The sequence below is a fragment of the Perissodus microlepis genome, chromosome 20 (assembly GCF_051167445.1).
Source record: "Perissodus microlepis isolate ML-2025 ecotype Zambia chromosome 20, ASM5116744v1, whole genome shotgun sequence".
NCBI classification, from domain to species: Eukaryota; Metazoa; Chordata; class Actinopteri; order Cichliformes; family Cichlidae; genus Perissodus; species Perissodus microlepis.
The window spans coordinates 34,736,658-34,753,410 of NC_140480.1; the positions used below are offsets into that span (position 1 = coordinate 34,736,658).

General features: G+C 39.5%; 2 protein-coding genes across 3 annotated transcripts; both read right to left on the reverse strand.

Annotated features, from left to right (window-relative positions):
• Window positions 1-1,383: 1,383 nt before the first annotated feature.
• On the reverse strand, window positions 1,384-8,374 carry LOC146365045 (uncharacterized). The gene is made up of 6 exons (XM_084917752.1): window positions 8,026-8,374; window positions 6,090-6,437; window positions 5,671-5,733; window positions 4,961-5,062; window positions 1,598-1,638; window positions 1,384-1,513 (listed from the first exon to the last, which is right to left on the reverse strand). Exons 1-6 carry the CDS (start codon window positions 8,372-8,374, stop codon window positions 1,394-1,396), a joined length of 1,023 nt encoding a protein of 340 aa, XP_084773878.1. The 3' UTR covers window positions 1,384-1,393.
• Window positions 8,375-9,301: 927 nt separating this feature from the next.
• Window positions 9,302-14,456, reverse strand: LOC146365046 (polymeric immunoglobulin receptor-like). 2 transcript variants are annotated; one of them, XM_084918213.1, is made up of 7 exons: window positions 14,355-14,456; window positions 12,681-13,007; window positions 11,702-12,022; window positions 11,045-11,134; window positions 10,695-10,790; window positions 10,117-10,157; window positions 9,302-9,813 (listed from the first exon to the last, which is right to left on the reverse strand). In XM_084918213.1, exons 1-7 carry the CDS (start codon window positions 14,392-14,394, stop codon window positions 9,694-9,696), a joined length of 1,035 nt encoding a protein of 344 aa, XP_084774339.1. In that variant the 5' UTR covers window positions 14,395-14,456; the 3' UTR covers window positions 9,302-9,693. The 2 variants fall into 2 exon arrangements, with proteins under 2 accessions (XP_084774339.1, XP_084774338.1); XM_084918212.1 differs by having other exon boundaries at window positions 11,045-11,137.
• Between the last annotated feature and the right edge of the window lie 2,297 nt (window positions 14,457-16,753).

The following is a 16,753-nucleotide window of genomic DNA, read 5'->3' on the forward strand; positions in this document are numbered from 1 at the left end:
CCGCATTTTGAAGTGTTGCTGAATTCCAGTGTAAGGCTGAGGGTTTATCTGTTTATCTGTTTATCCTCGTCTGTGTTCGCATTATGTTCCACGGTTGATGTGCCTGATGTTTGTTCCAGAACCACACCCACTGTTATACACTCTGAATGAGGCAATAAAGGGAATCATCTTCCTATTGCTGCCTGGCTTCATTCTGTTAGAGACTTTATTCTTTCCCCCTGAAAGGAGACCTCACTGTGATGGTTACTTTGATGGCTTTTCTAATCTTATTGTTTATTCTTGTCTCATTTCCCCTCATGCATTGGTTTGTATTAATCGATCCGCTATAATAAACATTTTCACTTTCAGTTAATATTAATATGTTTCCACGCTGTTTTGTCTCCATTTGGGTCCTCTATTCTCCACTCCACACAGTCTGCATCTGCTGACTGTGACACATGTCAGGATGCCTGGGTCGTTGACCCAGGGTTTTGAATTTATTATACTATTTATCATTTCTAATCTTGGGTTTCTTTGTTAGAGTTCTCTTTTATGGTTTATGTCTCTGAGCATCCTTAGTTGCTGTCTCCCCTGTCTGCGATATCCCCGTGTCCAGTCAGTGTCTGTGTCTGTCCTGGTCCCACGTCTCTGTTCCCTCTGTTGCAGTGCCTGCGTGTGAGTCTGTGTCTTTAGTTCAGTCTGTGTTGTTTCCTGTTTTATTTTGAAGGTCCATGTCTGATGTTAATGTATCTGGTTTCGCTTCCCGTTGTCTCGTTAGGCCTGATTTGCCCCAGCTGTGTTTCCCTCCTGTTACCTATTCCCTGATTGCTCCCTCTGTGTATTTAAGCCCTGTGTTTCTCTGTGTCTGTGTCGTGATCTACCGTTTATCTAGCTGTGTGTTCTGTCAGTCTTCCGGTGTAAGTTTATTTTGCTGTATCCAGTTATGTGACATTTGAGTTTAGCATTAAAGCTGTTTTGAGTTCAAGTTTTGCCTCCGGGTGTCTGCACCTTGGGTCCTATTCCTGCCTGCACACAGCCGGTCATAACACACATGTCATAAGTGCTTGTTTTGCTTGTATTGAAAGAACACGTGTGTCATTTTTACTGAATATGATTTCAAATTTATTCATTTTAAAAGTGATAAAGTTCATGGAGCTGAATTTCTCTTTAGGGGCAGTGAAGGCTAACATAACAAAGAAAATAAGACAGTACACGAATCAAACCAAAAATAAAACATCATAACTTCCTAAACTAAATGAAAAAGGATAAGCATCCAAATTCCAAGAGACACAGTCAGCACCACAGACAGGAAACTGTACAGACTGAGGATGAATTCACAGCAGATTCATCCATTCTGTGTACAAACTGTGTCTTTGATGCACTGAAACAAACCCAGGTGTGAATCCAGAGAGTCTCATGTGTGATGTGTGAGTGTAGAGTAGGTCTGGTCCTGGTCCCTGCCGGCTGGATCGAGGCTCTGGTAGGTCGAGTCTTCACGTGTAGAACCTGGAGTACAGTTCTCGTAGTGGACGTCCTGAAACAGAGACAAACTGTCTTCTTCACATAAAAAGAAGAGACTCTGACTTGGTTAAATCATTTGTGCTAGAAAGAAAGTCACCTCCATGTCTGTGCCCTCTGAGTTTCCTCTGGTCCTCAAACCTGTGAACAAACAAAGGATGTTCCTCTGTTAGAGGGACCAATCATTCAAAGTGCACATGACAAAGAAATACGAGAGATCATTCATAATTATTATTTTTTTGGTTATGAGCAGTCTGACATCTGGATTTTTATAAATCTATCAATTTATTTATTGTTCACTCTATCAGCTCAGTAGTAAAAAGCATAGACTGTATGTTAAAGATGGAATTATCTGCTGTAATGTCAGCTGTTGCTTTGTGCACTCCTGTTTTAAAAGGCTCAGTTCAGCATGTTGGCTGCAGCAGGAAAGAGTTTACTGAGGTCACAGTGAGCAGTCAGCTCATAGATACAAGCAGATATAACCAGGTCACTGTTTCAATCGGAGGCTCATTTAGTCGTCTGTGGTGAACGCCTGTGTTTTGTTGAATGAGCCTGAACGTCAGATCCTGTTTGTCTTCCTGTTTTCTCCTGATGTTTCTTTGACCTTGAAGTTTCCCAGATATGTACTGATACTTTTGATCCACTTCTTCTTCACCTCTCTGCTTTACTAATACCTGAGTCAATATCTTATTTTAAACTCATGAAAACTGTGCACAGTCTCCTCTTCTACAGGAAAAGACGAATACATGATGCATTCTTAAAGGGATTTTTCATTTTTGTATTTTTTGTGCTTACTTCAAAACATACTTAGAAAACAGGAAATACTTTGTATCAACAGGTAACTTCACATCTGAGCAGACAAGCATCACATGTGGAGTTCCCCAAGGTTCCATCTTGGGACCCCTTCTGTTTAACATTTACATACTCCCACTGGCACAGATTACCAGTACCGGTCTGTGAGTCGTTTGGTACCGGGCCGCAAGAGTTGAGGCTCAGGTGTGAAATGTATGGTTTTCAGGGTTTTTATCGGTTTTCAGCGTTATTTTGTTATCGTTTTTATCGTTAACTCGGTTTTCATGGGTCTTTTCACGTGTGTTATGAATAAATCTTCTTTTTTCGGTACCGGTACTAGTTTTATTTTGTTGTATTTATCCGCGACACCTTAAAGGCCGGTCCATGAAAATATTGTCGGGCATAAACCGGTCCGTGGCGCTAAAAAGGTTTGAGACCGCTGCTGTACAGGCTCTTGGTAAATGCATTGAGGAAATTAATGACTGGTTGTGCCACAATTTTCTCCAGCTAAACAAAAACAAACTGAAGTAATAGTCTTTGGAGCCAAAGAAAAACGATTACAGGTCACCAGAGAACTTCAATCTATACACCTAAAAACCACCAACCAGGAGAGAAATGTGGGTGTAGTGATGGATGCAGACCTACACTTAGAAAAACACATTAAGACAATAACAAAATCAGCTTACTATCACCTCAAGAATATTTCAAGGATAAAAGATCTGATGTCTCAACAGGACCTGGAAAAACTAGTCCATGCATTCATCTTTAGCAGGCTTGATTACTGTAACAGCATCTTTACAGGTCTACCTAAAAAATCAGTCAGACATCTACAGCTCATTCAGAGCTCTGCTGCTCGAGTCCTCACTAAGACCAAAAAAGTGGACCACATCAGTCCAGCTCTGAGGTCTTTACACTGGCTGCCTGTCCGTCAGAGGATAGACTTTAAAGTTCTGATGCTGGTCTATAAAGCTCTGAATGGTTTAGGACCAAAATACATCAGTGACCTCCTGACCCAGTATGAACCTTCCAGATCCCTCAGGTCATCTGGATCCGGTCTTTTATCAGTTCCCAGAGTCAGAACCAGACACGGAGAAGCTGCATTCAGCTTTTATGCTCCTTATATCTGGAACAAACTCCCAGAAAGCCTCAGATCAGCTGAAACACTCAGTTTATTTAAATCCAGGTTGAAGACTCACCTGTTCTCAGCTGCATTTGAATAAAGCACCAAATCCACACTTTTAAGCTTAAATTTCAAAACTTATATTTTAACTACTGATTTTATCTACTTTTTAATCAATTTTAAATCATGCTTTTTATTGTTTTTGTTTTTTAATGTCTCTGTAAAGCACTTTGAATCACCTTGTTGTTGAATTGTGCTCTATAAATAAACTTGCCTTACTAACATGTTTATTAACATCATTGGACAATACCATAATTCATTTATATAGCACTGTAAAATCATCACATGCTCGACCAAAGTGCTGTACATCAGTTCAGCAGATCTGCCTGAGAAATATTCTGCTCTCGTTTTTTCTCTCTCTTCCTCTGTCACCTGGGCGGAGTTCATCCTGGGCTCCCGCCTTTGACTCCTATTACTGCTCTTGGCTGTACTGTTGCTTGACTTGTGCCAGTAAAGTCCTGGCGAGGAAACTACTAATCTAGTTGCCTTGGTTTTTGCTTCTTGTGTTAACACGTCATTTCCTGTGTACGGACACTCGGGACCTGTCCTTGGTCCTTACAGAGATTCTGGTGTGAGAGAGGAGTGAGAGTGTTCCCCTGCTTTCCCCTGTGGACTCCCTGGAGCCCTGATCCCCGCACTCTTGTATAGCACTTTGTCACTGTCGCACATTTCACCTGGTGTTGGTGAATCAAGCCTCTGTTCGTCCTTTGAGCAGAGGAGTCCTGCGTTTGAGTCCCTCCAGCTACCGTAACAATAAATATAAAAAAAATAACAGAGTCAGTTACGCTCTGAGTCAAAAGCCTGTTAAAAAAATGAGTTTTTAGCCTGGATTTAAAGACCAACACTGAAGCAGACGGCATAGTAGCAGAGTACAGTTCAAAGCTTCGGGGCCACGATGGAGAACGCTCGGTCTCCTCTGAGAGCAACAGCTGAGCAGCTGACTGGAGTGAACGAGGAGAGAACGAGCAGATCTGACAAATATACAGGCACCAGACCATGTAAGGATTTAAAAACCAGTAAAGGGATTTTAAATTAGATCCTAAATTCAACTGGAAGCCAGTGTAAGGAGGCCAGAACCAGAGTAATATCCAGCTTAACTTTTACCAGATAAAACCGTGCCACAGCATTTTGCACCAGTAAATGAAGGGCGGTCCCTTAATATTTCTTTGCATTTAAATCAATAATTTAACAAAGCAATGAATCGTGTCCTTCCTCCTGAATGCTCCACCTCTCACTAAGCCAATCAGAGTACTGAGCAGTCAGAACTGAAACAGAGAAGGACTCAGTCCTCCTGAAATCGCCCTCAGTGCAGCCGAACGTCCATCAGTCTCTCCACTGTCCTCAAACCAAAGCGTGCAGACGAGTCACAAAGAACAAGTCAGGGAAAATATTTTTATGTTTCACTGCAGCTTTGACAAGTGACGTAAAATTAGTTTCAGTGTTTGATCATAAATGGAAAGTTCTGTTGTTGCTGTGTCTTTGTTGTCTTACCTCTGTTGCTCTTCCTCTTAATGCAGATTATTAGAACAGCCAGTGATGAGAGGACGATGATGATGATGATGAGTGGAGTGATGATCACATGCAGCAGCACACCTGTGACAGCAGAAAAACGATGTTTCAGTCTGATTTGCTGATTGATGATTGGCTCCCTGTTTGCTTTGTGAATCACTGAATCATCCTAAACTAACAGACGAGTGTCTGCAACGAGCATCCAGCATTTCTCTGCATGTGGAAACATGAATTCCAACTCGTGTTTACTGAAGGTAGAAAGAGGTGAAGTTGTTCCACTGATGACCATTAAAGGAAAAGCCTAGAATTTCATGAATAACCAGAAAAAAGAGCAGAAAAAAGGTTCTGCAGCAAAAACAGTTCTTAGAAAGTTAATGGAGGGAGTTCATCATATTTAAATATTTGACTACCAGAATAAATACTGTTCACTCTTTCTGGTCGTTACACCAGCTGTAGTTTGAGTCTTTAGAGTATATCATGTAAGATATTTTTGTAAAATATTTTGTGACAACATTTATGTTGTAATCTGCCTTTTCTTGTGTTTGTGATGGAGAACATCAAGTCTATGGAAGATGTGCATGTTTGACTGGATGGTGACATTCGTACAACAAACTCATAACTGTGCTCAGGACCTAAAATATGAACTCTGATTATACAAAAGTTCCATCTCTTGAACCAGTAGGCAGATGTACCTGCAGATGTTTTCTCAGACTGCTCGGTGGTAAATGACGAAGCTGAGGCTGATGGGACGACTGCTGAAGAAAGTCAGAGAGTGAAGTTTGATTTAGATGTGGTTGTGAAATGTTAATGTTTAAAAATTTGCTCATTTTCATTCACAAGGTGTAAAATAATCCATAATCCACTGTGGCAAAGTCAGACATGTCTGAGTGGAATTAGAATATTTTGGAAAATTTTGAAGAAAACCATCCTTCTGTTTCAAAACTGTAAACTGTATTTTCTTTTTCTTTTTTTCAGTGATCAATATCAAAATAACTATCAGTAGCTAAATATAACACGGCCTTTAGACAAAACATCATTGCTGTCAGTAAGAAATAGAAATCTTCGAGTCCACAGAGACGTAAAAAATGGAGTCATGTCACTAAAAACTCACCATCTGTGAAGCTGATCTCAAAGTCTCTGAATGAACCTTGACCAGCAGGTGGATTCAGAGAACATCTGTACCGTCCTGAGTCAGACTCAGTCAGCTGTGTGATTGTCACATACAGAATTACTCCTCCACTATATTTCTCCTCTGAAGTTCCTCTAAATCCAATTCTGTATCTGTCTTTGAAATCATCTGCATCATCTGTTTGAAGAAGAACCTCATCGTCTCCACATTCTCCCCTGCAGAGGTACTTTTGTCCTCCAGACTGATTAAAGTAACATCCGACTGTGAGAGAGCTTCCAGTTTCTTTATCAAAGTGTTTCAGCTGAGCAGGATCGTTTCCATCCAGCAGTGCTGTTAAAGAGACAAACGATCAGTAGTTACTATCTGTGCTGAAGATGATGCAGTCTGATCACAATAACTCCAGTTTGACCCACAGTTACACTGGGAGCTGCCCAGTTCAACCAGTCTGTGGCTGGAACAGTGAGTTCAACAGTGATTGAAGTGAATTCTTCAGATTCAGCCCGACCTCCTCGTGCCATCATCATAACATCATCATAAAACAGTGACACATGCAGACACTCTGCTAGTGTCACTCTGGAGGTTTTACTGTGTTTACTGTACAAAGCAGGATTTAATCTTGTCCACGTAACTTCAGGGTTAATCGTGTTTTTTAATATGAAGCTGGTTCACTTATTACCTGTTTACATCACTGTGCTAACATATATGCTAAGCTAATCTGCTCCAGAGCAGGTTATGTTCCAGATCACAGATCACCAGGAAACCACAACCTACTGTCCAATCAGATCGCTGGAACGAGACCTCTGAGAGCAGATAGTGGTGTTTAATGTCTTTGCTTCTCCCTGTTGATCCCTGAAGGAATATTAATTATTAAATACAAATTCATTCCCTGATTCTTTTTTTCTATTGCAGTTTTATTGTTTTATAATCAAAGTATCTGATCCTAAAACAAGCAGCTGTTCGATGACCTCACATCAGATTTGCACAGTCTAAGCCAACAACTCCAACAAGAGGTGCATTTGAAAGAGTAAAAACTAAAACCTTTCTTTTAAACATGAATTTAATGAAATGCTGATTATGATCCATCAGATTCTCTGTGTTTTAATGAGCTGAGACATTGATCACTTCAAAAAGGCTAAACTTAGTGAGCTGGTAAAAAGCTTCATGTGACCGCTCATGGTAAATGCTGATGTTAAGTCCACACAGGACTGTGGTTTAGGAAACTCAGACTTTAACCCTGAACGCTTCAGTTCCTGTGCAGGTGATCAGAGGAATCAAAAACCCAACATCATTACTGAAACCATGAACCAGGACTCACTGTGCCAACAGAGCAGAGCCTCAAATTTAATCCAGCAACATGAGAATAATGTGACGTTAAAAACCCCTCAGTCAATACTGTGCAATACAAATATGGATCAAACAGATAAATTCAAATTTACACACAAACCTTTGATTTTCATTTTCAGACTCAGAAACTGAACACAGTTTAGTTCATGCTCATGAAGTCCAGCTCAACCACAGAAAGCAGATCAGCTGATCACTTAGACGAGACCTCAGATATCATATTAGCCGATCTCATATAGAGCGTGTTAGTGTCTCCTGCCCACAACCCTCCACCACAGCTTCTGATGAAATAAATGTGTCTGTCTGCTCTGTTCTGTGCAGCACGATTCACTCACATCATCCTGACATGATGGACATTATGGCACGAATGTTCTTTTCTATAGTTATATACACAACTAGAGTTAAAGAAACAGTTTAGTAAAGAGGAGTTTTGTTCAGAGAGTCACTGACTGAAAACTGATAAAAAGATAAAGTAAAGTAAAATCTCAGAGTTTCCAAAGTTTTATAAAACTTTTCTTCAGACTTTCAGAGACAAAACAGAGAAATCAACATTTCCACAGTTTAGACTGAAACTCACCTTCAGCAACAACAACTTCAAACTGTTTGTATGAAACTGATGATGGAGATTCAGCCACAGCACAGCTGTACTGTCCAGCATCAGACATGATCAGCTGTGTGATGCTCACAGACAAAGTAGGAGTATATTCTACAGTTATATATTCAGTGCTGTATCTGTGACTTTGATGCTTCTCATCTGTTGTATTAATAAGAATGTTTTCTCCTTTACATTCTCCTCTGCAGAATATTTTCCATGTTCCATCAGGAAACCTGAATCCAGCTGTAAGATTTCCTCCAACGACTCCAAATGAAATGTTTTTGTTGTCGTTGACTTCAGCGTTTCCCTCCTGCAGAGCTGTTGGAAACATGAACCATCAATAGTTACTGTTTGTACTTCCTGTAAGAAGCTGCAGTCTGATCACAGCATCCACACACAGACACACTGAGACTAAAGTCTGAATGTGAAACACTGAGAGCTCAGAGTTTAAACATCATCTTCTGCTTCACTTTTCTCTCCTCATTGATCAGAACAAAGATCCACATTCAGTCCTGTTAGAGCTCTGACACTAAACTGTTTGTGATCAAGAGGAAACTAAAAGTTTAACATTACTGAGTTATTCACACTTTGGTTTTAGGCGATGACTCACAGTTTTATATTTGGCTGCAGGATGTGAGGCAGTTTATTCTGTTTCATCTGAGTTATCAGGAACAAAATGTTTGCAGGAAGATTTTCTTAGTTTAGTCAAATTAAAGTTCAGCCAAGTCGATAAACTCTGAAGGCAGCAGGCTGAGTTTGTTCCCTTTATTTGACTGACTGTCCAGTTTATTCTGAGGAAGTAACAAACACTTGTAATGAGCTGTGTTTGAAACGATGGTTTCACATGTTATCAAGTCCTAAAGTGAGCAGCAACATGTCCATGAATGTCTCACTGTGATTACAAAGTGAAGGCAGACTTATTATGTTTCAACCACTGTAATAATAATAGAATAAGAACACCATCCTTGTAGCTGCTGCGTGCTGCGTATGCTAAGGTTTTATATGGTTTGCTGTTAGCTCTGTGTGGCTAACCAGCTGATTAACTTCAGTTATGTCTGATGCAGATCCATCAAGTGATTCCAAATGAACATTTAATGCAGTGGATTCACTTAAAACACTCAAATAAAATTGAAGAATCCAAAGCTACGATTGTCTCTGTTTAGGGTTGAGTAAAATATGAAATCTATAACATTTCATTATTTTTCTTAGTGTACAAAAAACAGACTGATCAGGGAAGGTAATGTTTTCTGTTGTTTTTAATAACATGTACATAATATTGGCAGTTTCATGATACTGAGGGGAGCGACTGTTTCTGTCCAGGGTGGGAGGGGTCAGAAGACATTTTTCGTGTCAGTCTCAGGGTCCTGGAGGTGTCGAGGTGTTGGAGAGAAGGAAGACTGCAGACACCTTCTCAGACAAATGGATGACACACTGCAGCAGAAAGACTTCACAGTGTCCACGGGGCACTCGTGTAGGATGATGGGGGCTGGTGGGGCTGGTTCCTCCTGCAGACGTTCCAGCAGCTGCAGTTCCTCTAACAGCCACTTGAAGCTGACTCCGAAGTGAGTCAATATTTACAGTTTTCAGGGTTTGTGTTCAAACTTTAAACCTGATGCACTGAAACAAACCCAGGTGTGAATCCAGAGAGTCTCATGTGTGGTGTGTGAGTGTAGAGTAGGTCTGGTCCTGGTCCCTGCCGGCTGGATCGAGGCTCTGGTAGGTCGAGTCTTCACGTGTAGAACCTGGAGTACAGTTCTCGTAGTGGACGTCCTGAAACAGAGACAAACTGTCTTCTTCACATAAAAAGAAGAGACTCTGACTTGGTTAAATCATTTGTGCTGGTAAATATTTCCACGTTGCCTCGTTGAACCTCTCAGACAACAGTGTCTCTGTTTGTTGTTGGAGTCTCCGTCTGGGCGGCCATTTTTGTCACCTACCTGTTTGAATTCACCTTCTTGGATTGTAATTTCTGGAACAGTCTACAAACTGAACCATCACACTGTGACTGCTTTATTTCTTTGTTACAGCAGTAGTCTGTCAACAGTGAGAGGAACCAAAGAGAAAGAAAGTCACCTCCATGTCTGTGCCCTCTGAGTTTCCTCTGGTCCTCAAACCTGTGGAACAAACAAAGGATGTTCCTCTGTTAGAGGGACCAATCATTCAAAGTGCACATGAGGCTGAAGATCACTGCTGCCCCTCCTGTTCTTTCATTCTGCTTAGTTGGACTTTATTAGGCTTCATTTTAGACTTTGCCTTCAGAATCAAAGACTCACATTTGCTCGAGTCTCCTCCTGTGTACTGAAGAAGTGATCCACAATAATTATACTATTTTACAGTTTTCATGGGTCGTGTAGTCAGAATATTTTTCCTGTTTTTACTTCACACGTCTGAAGCAGAGAACATCTGGATCTGATCCTGCTGACAGTGTCCAGACTTCATGTGTGACACAGTTTAGGATTCAGTTACTTCCAGTGTTTAACATCATCTCTACAAGTCACTCCACTCTCCTCTTAGAGCCCAAAGTGGACAAGCAGGATGAAATATTTTGATGTTTGACTGCAGCTGTTTGAACAGACTTCAAGTGAAGTGAAAAAAGAGTTTTTGGTTAGAAACGAGACGTTCTGTGTGTTTCTGTGTCTCTGTTATCTTACCTCTGCTGCTCTTCCTCTTGATGCAGATTATTAGAACAGCCAGTGATGAGAGGATGATGATGATGAGCAGAGAGATGATTACATACAGCAGCACACCTGTGACAGCAGAACAAGCTTGTTTGACTCTGATTTATTGATTGATGAGTTGCACATGTAGTGAAATAACAGACGTGAAACGAATAAACAAACAGATAAAAGTTCTACATGAACAAGAGGAGCTCACAGAGAATTTAGAAAAAGAAAACGTGTTTGGCACAACGTCACACTCACATCATAATTCTGATTAGAAAAGCTGCCACACAGGACAGGCTGATTAAAAACATACTGTCTTCTCTCATAGATGGATGTACCTGTAGATGCTGCTCTTCCAGGCTGCTCAGTGCTTCCAGTCAAAGTTAATGAAGGTGTGGAGCTTCCTGTAGTTGTGGCTGATGGTCCAGCTGCTGAACAAGAGCAGAGAGGAAAGTTTGACTTATAAATGTTTGGAGCTGTGAACAAGAAAAACACAAAGATTCAAAAATCAGCTGAGAAATCAAACGAGCCTTAAATGGATCCACTGATTGAAAAAAACAGTTTGGCAAATTTAGTTTTAGATTTAAAAAATGCACTAAAATAGTTTAACAATGAAATAAAATATGAATGTATGTTGAAATATCAGGTTCTTGGAAACAACAAAGACATTTAGGGACATTAATGGTCACCTGTTCATTTCCAGCTCCACACTCTTATTCCTGCTCTCCATCACAGTAACTTTACAAAATTCACACTTCAAAATAATCTTGTTTCTAAATAATTCTGTTTATATGTTGAGATAAACTGAGTGCTGAGAGCAGCCTGAGCTGTTGGCTCACAGGGATTACTGTACAGACACTGAGCTCATTATTAGAAACTCTGCTCGTGTTTAACATGAACATCCACCACTGGAACAGCAGATATATGACAGGAAATAAGGAACAGCTGAACAGCTCCACTCTGACAACATTTGATTAATGTCAGTAAAAACTCACCGTCTGTGACAGTGACCTCAAACTCTCTGGATGACCTGCTGGAAGATCCACTCAGTAAACATCTGTACCGTCCTGAGTCAGACTTGGTCAGCTGTGTGATGCTCACATACAGAACTCCTGAATCATATCCAATGTTGTATCTGCCTCTCTGAGCTCTGTTATCAAGTGTAAGAACAAGAATGTTTTCTCCTCCACATTCTCCTCTGCAGAAGAACGCTCTGTATCCAGGTTGTTTAAAGGAGCATCCGACTGTGAGAGAGCTTCCAGTTTCTTTATCAAAGTGTTTCAGCTGAGCAGGATCGTCGTTTCCATCCAGCAGTGCTGTTAAAGAGACAAACAATCAATAGTTACTATCAGTGCTGAAGATGATGCAGTCTGATCAGAGTAACTCCAGTTTGATCCACAGTTACACTGGGAGCTGCCCAGTTCAACCAGTCTGACAGAGGAACTGTTGAACTAACTGAGATTTAAACGGCTTCATCATCAGACTGATTGGATTCATGAAAAATCAGCTTTTATGACAAGTATAGACTCTAAAATGTGAACACTTCATGGTTTTAAGTACATTTAAAGTCTGGATGGACTTTTGTGTTCTGAATGTGATTTTCACGTATTCATTGAGGAAGAATCCATTTTGCTGTGAGGGGAACTCTTGGAAAGATCAAACTGACGACACAGAAGCAAAAACTCATCAAAGAAAATCAAAGTTACATCAGAAAATCTTCTTTCATTCATCAGCGTCTGTTTCTGACATCAACATTTCATTCACATCATTATCAGCTGACACACTCACTAATATTCACACACACTCGTGTCCCAGCTGCAGTTCATCGGTTACTTAGAGGAGTCCAAATGTAACCAACAGTTTACAGAAGAACAAACTTCAGCTTCTTTAAACCGTCAGCAGCTGTCAGTGAAAACTCAAACTTTGCTTCAGGAACAGAAACTAAACATTTCCACAGCTGAAACAGAAACTCACCTTCAGCAACAACGATCACAAAGTGTCTGAATGAAGCTGATGATGAAGATCCAGCCAAACCACAGCTGTACCGTCCAGAGTCAGACTCAGTCAGCTTTGAGATGCTCACAGATAAAACATTGTTTTCATATTCAATGCTGTATCTGCCTGTTTGAGCTCTGACATCAGTTGTATTAATGAGAATGTTTTCTCCTTCACATTCTTCTCTGCAGAACATCTTCCATGTTCCTGGAGAATTAAAGGAGAATCCAGCTTTAAAATCTCCTCCAATGACTCCATAGTGAAGAATCTGAGCATCGGTGACTTCAGGGTTTCCATCCTGCAGAGCTGTTGGAAACATGAACCATCAATAGTTACTGTTTGTACTTCCTGTAAGAAGCTGCAGTCTGATCACAGCATCCACACACAGACACACTGAGACTAAAGTCTGAATAACAACAATGATTCATGTCAAATACATTTTATTGTCTAAAGTGGTGGAAAATCTTCTTCCAGTCGACATGACTCAAAATATATCTGAACATGTTTCCTATGCATGAATAAAATGACAATAAAAGATGAAGATAAACAAAATATGACATGTAAATGACTCATAACTCCTCTGTGTGGTACTTGTAGTAATTATATGTTGAGAGATTGAAGCAACAGCTCAACATGCAAGTTTTTCATGTGTTTCATCCACAGGAAGTGATGTCATCATTTACTTTAAATGTACTGCTGGTGTCAAAGTTCATGAAGCAACAACAGAACCAGTGATGAAGTTTGTATTTGTTGTAACTTTGTTCTGGTTGGGGCGATCGTGGCTCAAGAGTTGGAGTTCCCCTTGTAATTTGAAGGTTGCCGGTTCGAGCCCCGGCTTGGACAGTCTCGGTCGTTGTGTCCTTGGGCAAGACACTTCGTTTTTTTTTTTGAGGAAGTAACAAATACTTGCAATGAACGACATGTTATTGAGTAATTTATGACTCTATTTTAAAGCTCTAAAGCCAAACTCAGCAGCTGATGTGAGTCAGTTACTTTATGTAAATGATTTCAGTTCATTCCAGCATTTAAACTCTGTGCAGTCGTATTTCTGTTCAGCTCCAACAGGACAAACAGGAAGAATTAGGAAATAACTTTTCACAGAACTCTGGGTTTGAAGATGCTGACAGATTTCACTCACGTCACTCACATGTTTATATTTGTCTGCAGGAAGTGATGTCATTTTGTCAAATCTATATGCACTGTGGGAGTGAACTGTGAATAGTCACAGTGAAGAAACATGAACATGTAACAGTAAAAGCAACAAAATGTGTTTTTTATCTTACAAATAAAATTTCATTGACTTGATCAACAAGTTTGTATTTTCAAATAATAACTGAAAGCATCAGGTGGAGTTTTTACTTTGATATTACAGGTTATTTTGAGGAAGTAACAAACACTTGTAAGAAACCATCTTTGAAAGGACAAATCCTAAAGCCAAAGTGAGCAGCAACATGTCCATGAATGTCTCACTGTGATGGTTTCTTCTGTCCACACTGGCCACAAACACATCCATGAAATCATGAATAAAAGCAGTTTGAATGGAAGAAGCGTCCATGAAAGTGACTCATAGCTGACTCTGATCATCATGTTTAACAACAGAAAGAAACATGTTGAAGAACGAGAGTGACAGAAAGAAAAAGTGAATGTACTCACAAAGGAAGAAGAAGCAGATCAGAGTGTGATGGACTTTCATGATGAGGCTCTGATGGTTTACTGCTGCCTCTCTTCTTCTTCACTGGAAACCAGGAACTTGTGACGCCTCACTTCTCTAACTGAAGGAGTCCCTCCTCCAAACACCACAGCACCTCTACACTCCTCCCCTCTGCATCCGTCTGTGAGTCTGCTGCAGGGCTTCCTGCTCATTCATGCACCTCTTTACATTTACATTTATCCCTGAAACCAGAATTCACATCACTAATTTAAAATGTGATGATGTGTCCAGCTGATTCTTCCACCTCAGCTAAAATTCATTTAGTCTTTTTCTAATGTTAAAACTCATAAATGATCATAAGTGTCATTGTTATTTGTGCATATTGTTCTTGAGACTTCACAGCATTTCAGTATCTGCTGACTCTGAGGTTGTAAATCTGTCCGACCTTCATTAAAGATCTGAGTTTCTCCGTAAGATCTTTGGAATCTTGTGTTAATATTTTTATTAGATAATTCCTTATTTAATTAACTTAGTTTCATTTTGACTGGACATAACAGTGAGACTTAAATATTACATCATAACTAACGTGACATCCAGCACAAAGACCCAGGATAGAGGATCATTCTTGTCCATTTTAAACAGTTGCATTGAGGCTGTTTTTTGTCTGTAACAGCTGCAACAGCTCGACTTCCTGTTGATGCTATCTCACTGAGTCTGAGGTCAGCTCGTGGCAGAAAAGGAAGCTGAACGTCAACACTGACCAAGTTCGACAAACTTATTGCTCAACAGCACTGAGGGAACAGTTAATATCTTTCCTTCTACTTTGCTGTTTTTACATGGAGAATTATTTTATTCTCACGAAGAACAAAGAGGAAACATCTCCACTGACCATGAACTGCTGAGACTTTGAAGACATTAAATTTTAGATTTTCAGGTTTCTTTGGTAAATATGAAGTTTAGTGTCTCGGGGTTGCTGTGGTTGCTCTCATTAATGCAGGTTTACTGTCCACTAATGTGCACCACAGGAAAAGAATTTGAATTTCTTTTAATAAAATTTTGTCCTGTTGAATATTACTTTTAAACGGTGGAGTGACTCGTTTCACAATAAAATTAAGGAAACTTTACTTCGTAAACTGAGTTCTGCTAATTCACCCCATGCAAAGCTGCGAAGTCTGTAATGACTATGCACACTGAAAAGTTCCCCATTTTCTGTGCCTGTGCCACAAACTCTGAAGTTTAGGTAAGGTTTTTGGTAGTGTTTGCATATGTGCATGTCATTCTGTCTGTGAGCACGAGAGCTCACAAAGTTTTCAATGAATTCAGGTAAAAGTGTGTACAGTGGGGTCATGTTGAAAATCCATTGAAACTTCCACCGAGGTCTGTTGTAAAAAAAAAAAAAGCTATATGAAGATTTTAAATATCCTGTCACGTCTGACCTCTGACCTCTCCTTCAAGGTCAGGATTGGTATATTAATCTGAACGTCAGAATGACAGGAATGCTGTTTAAAAATAAGGTCCCTTAATGTCATTGGTTGTATTAACATACAGTCATATAGTGAATGATATTAGGGGATTCCCAATATCACATTAGTTTTGACCTTTGACCTCTTTTTCAAGATCAGACAAGTTTAAACTTTCATGAGATCAAAGTTTTATGAAACATATTTTATCTTTAAATTGTTATTTGAGATTTTCTGCTTTTTGTTTGTGTAAGCGAGTAGTATGTTGATAATATTTCCCACTTTAGTTAAGCAAGTATCCATTTAAAGTGTAAAGAGAGTTTTTAAAAAGTTAGTTTGTTTGGATGTATGTTGAGTAATTTAATTGTACTGTCCGTGCTTTCTCTTTTGTAATCTGCATGTTGTGTGCACTTGAAGACGTTCATTTTATTGGTTTGTGTAGTTGCACAATGTGGTCAGCAGGGGGCAGTGTTTAACAGTTAGCTGCAGTTTTCCCCTAAAATGCATTTTGGCTCTTCCTGTTTTTCTTTTTGCTTCGACGGGAAACAGACTGTCACGAAGAGGTGATTGTTTTTTAAGCAGTGTTGGTCAAGTTACTTGAAAAAGTAATTAGTAATTAATTACTGATTACTTCTCCAAAAAAGTAATCCCATTACTTTACTGATTACTTATTTTCAAAAGTAATTAGTTACTTTTAAAAAACATGATACAACCTGAATACCTAATGAAGTTATAGACCTTTAGCCCAATTCTATTTTTTTATATATAATCCATCATATAAAATGTCATCAAATGAAAAAGTCTCTTTTAAAAATTGTTTTAATTGTTTAATTTCATTTACGCTGCATTAATCAAAAATTAAATTATATACAACAGTCTTTGACTTCAAGAACATTTAAACCTATTTTCTGCACATTCCTGCACATAAAATAAAATAGTTA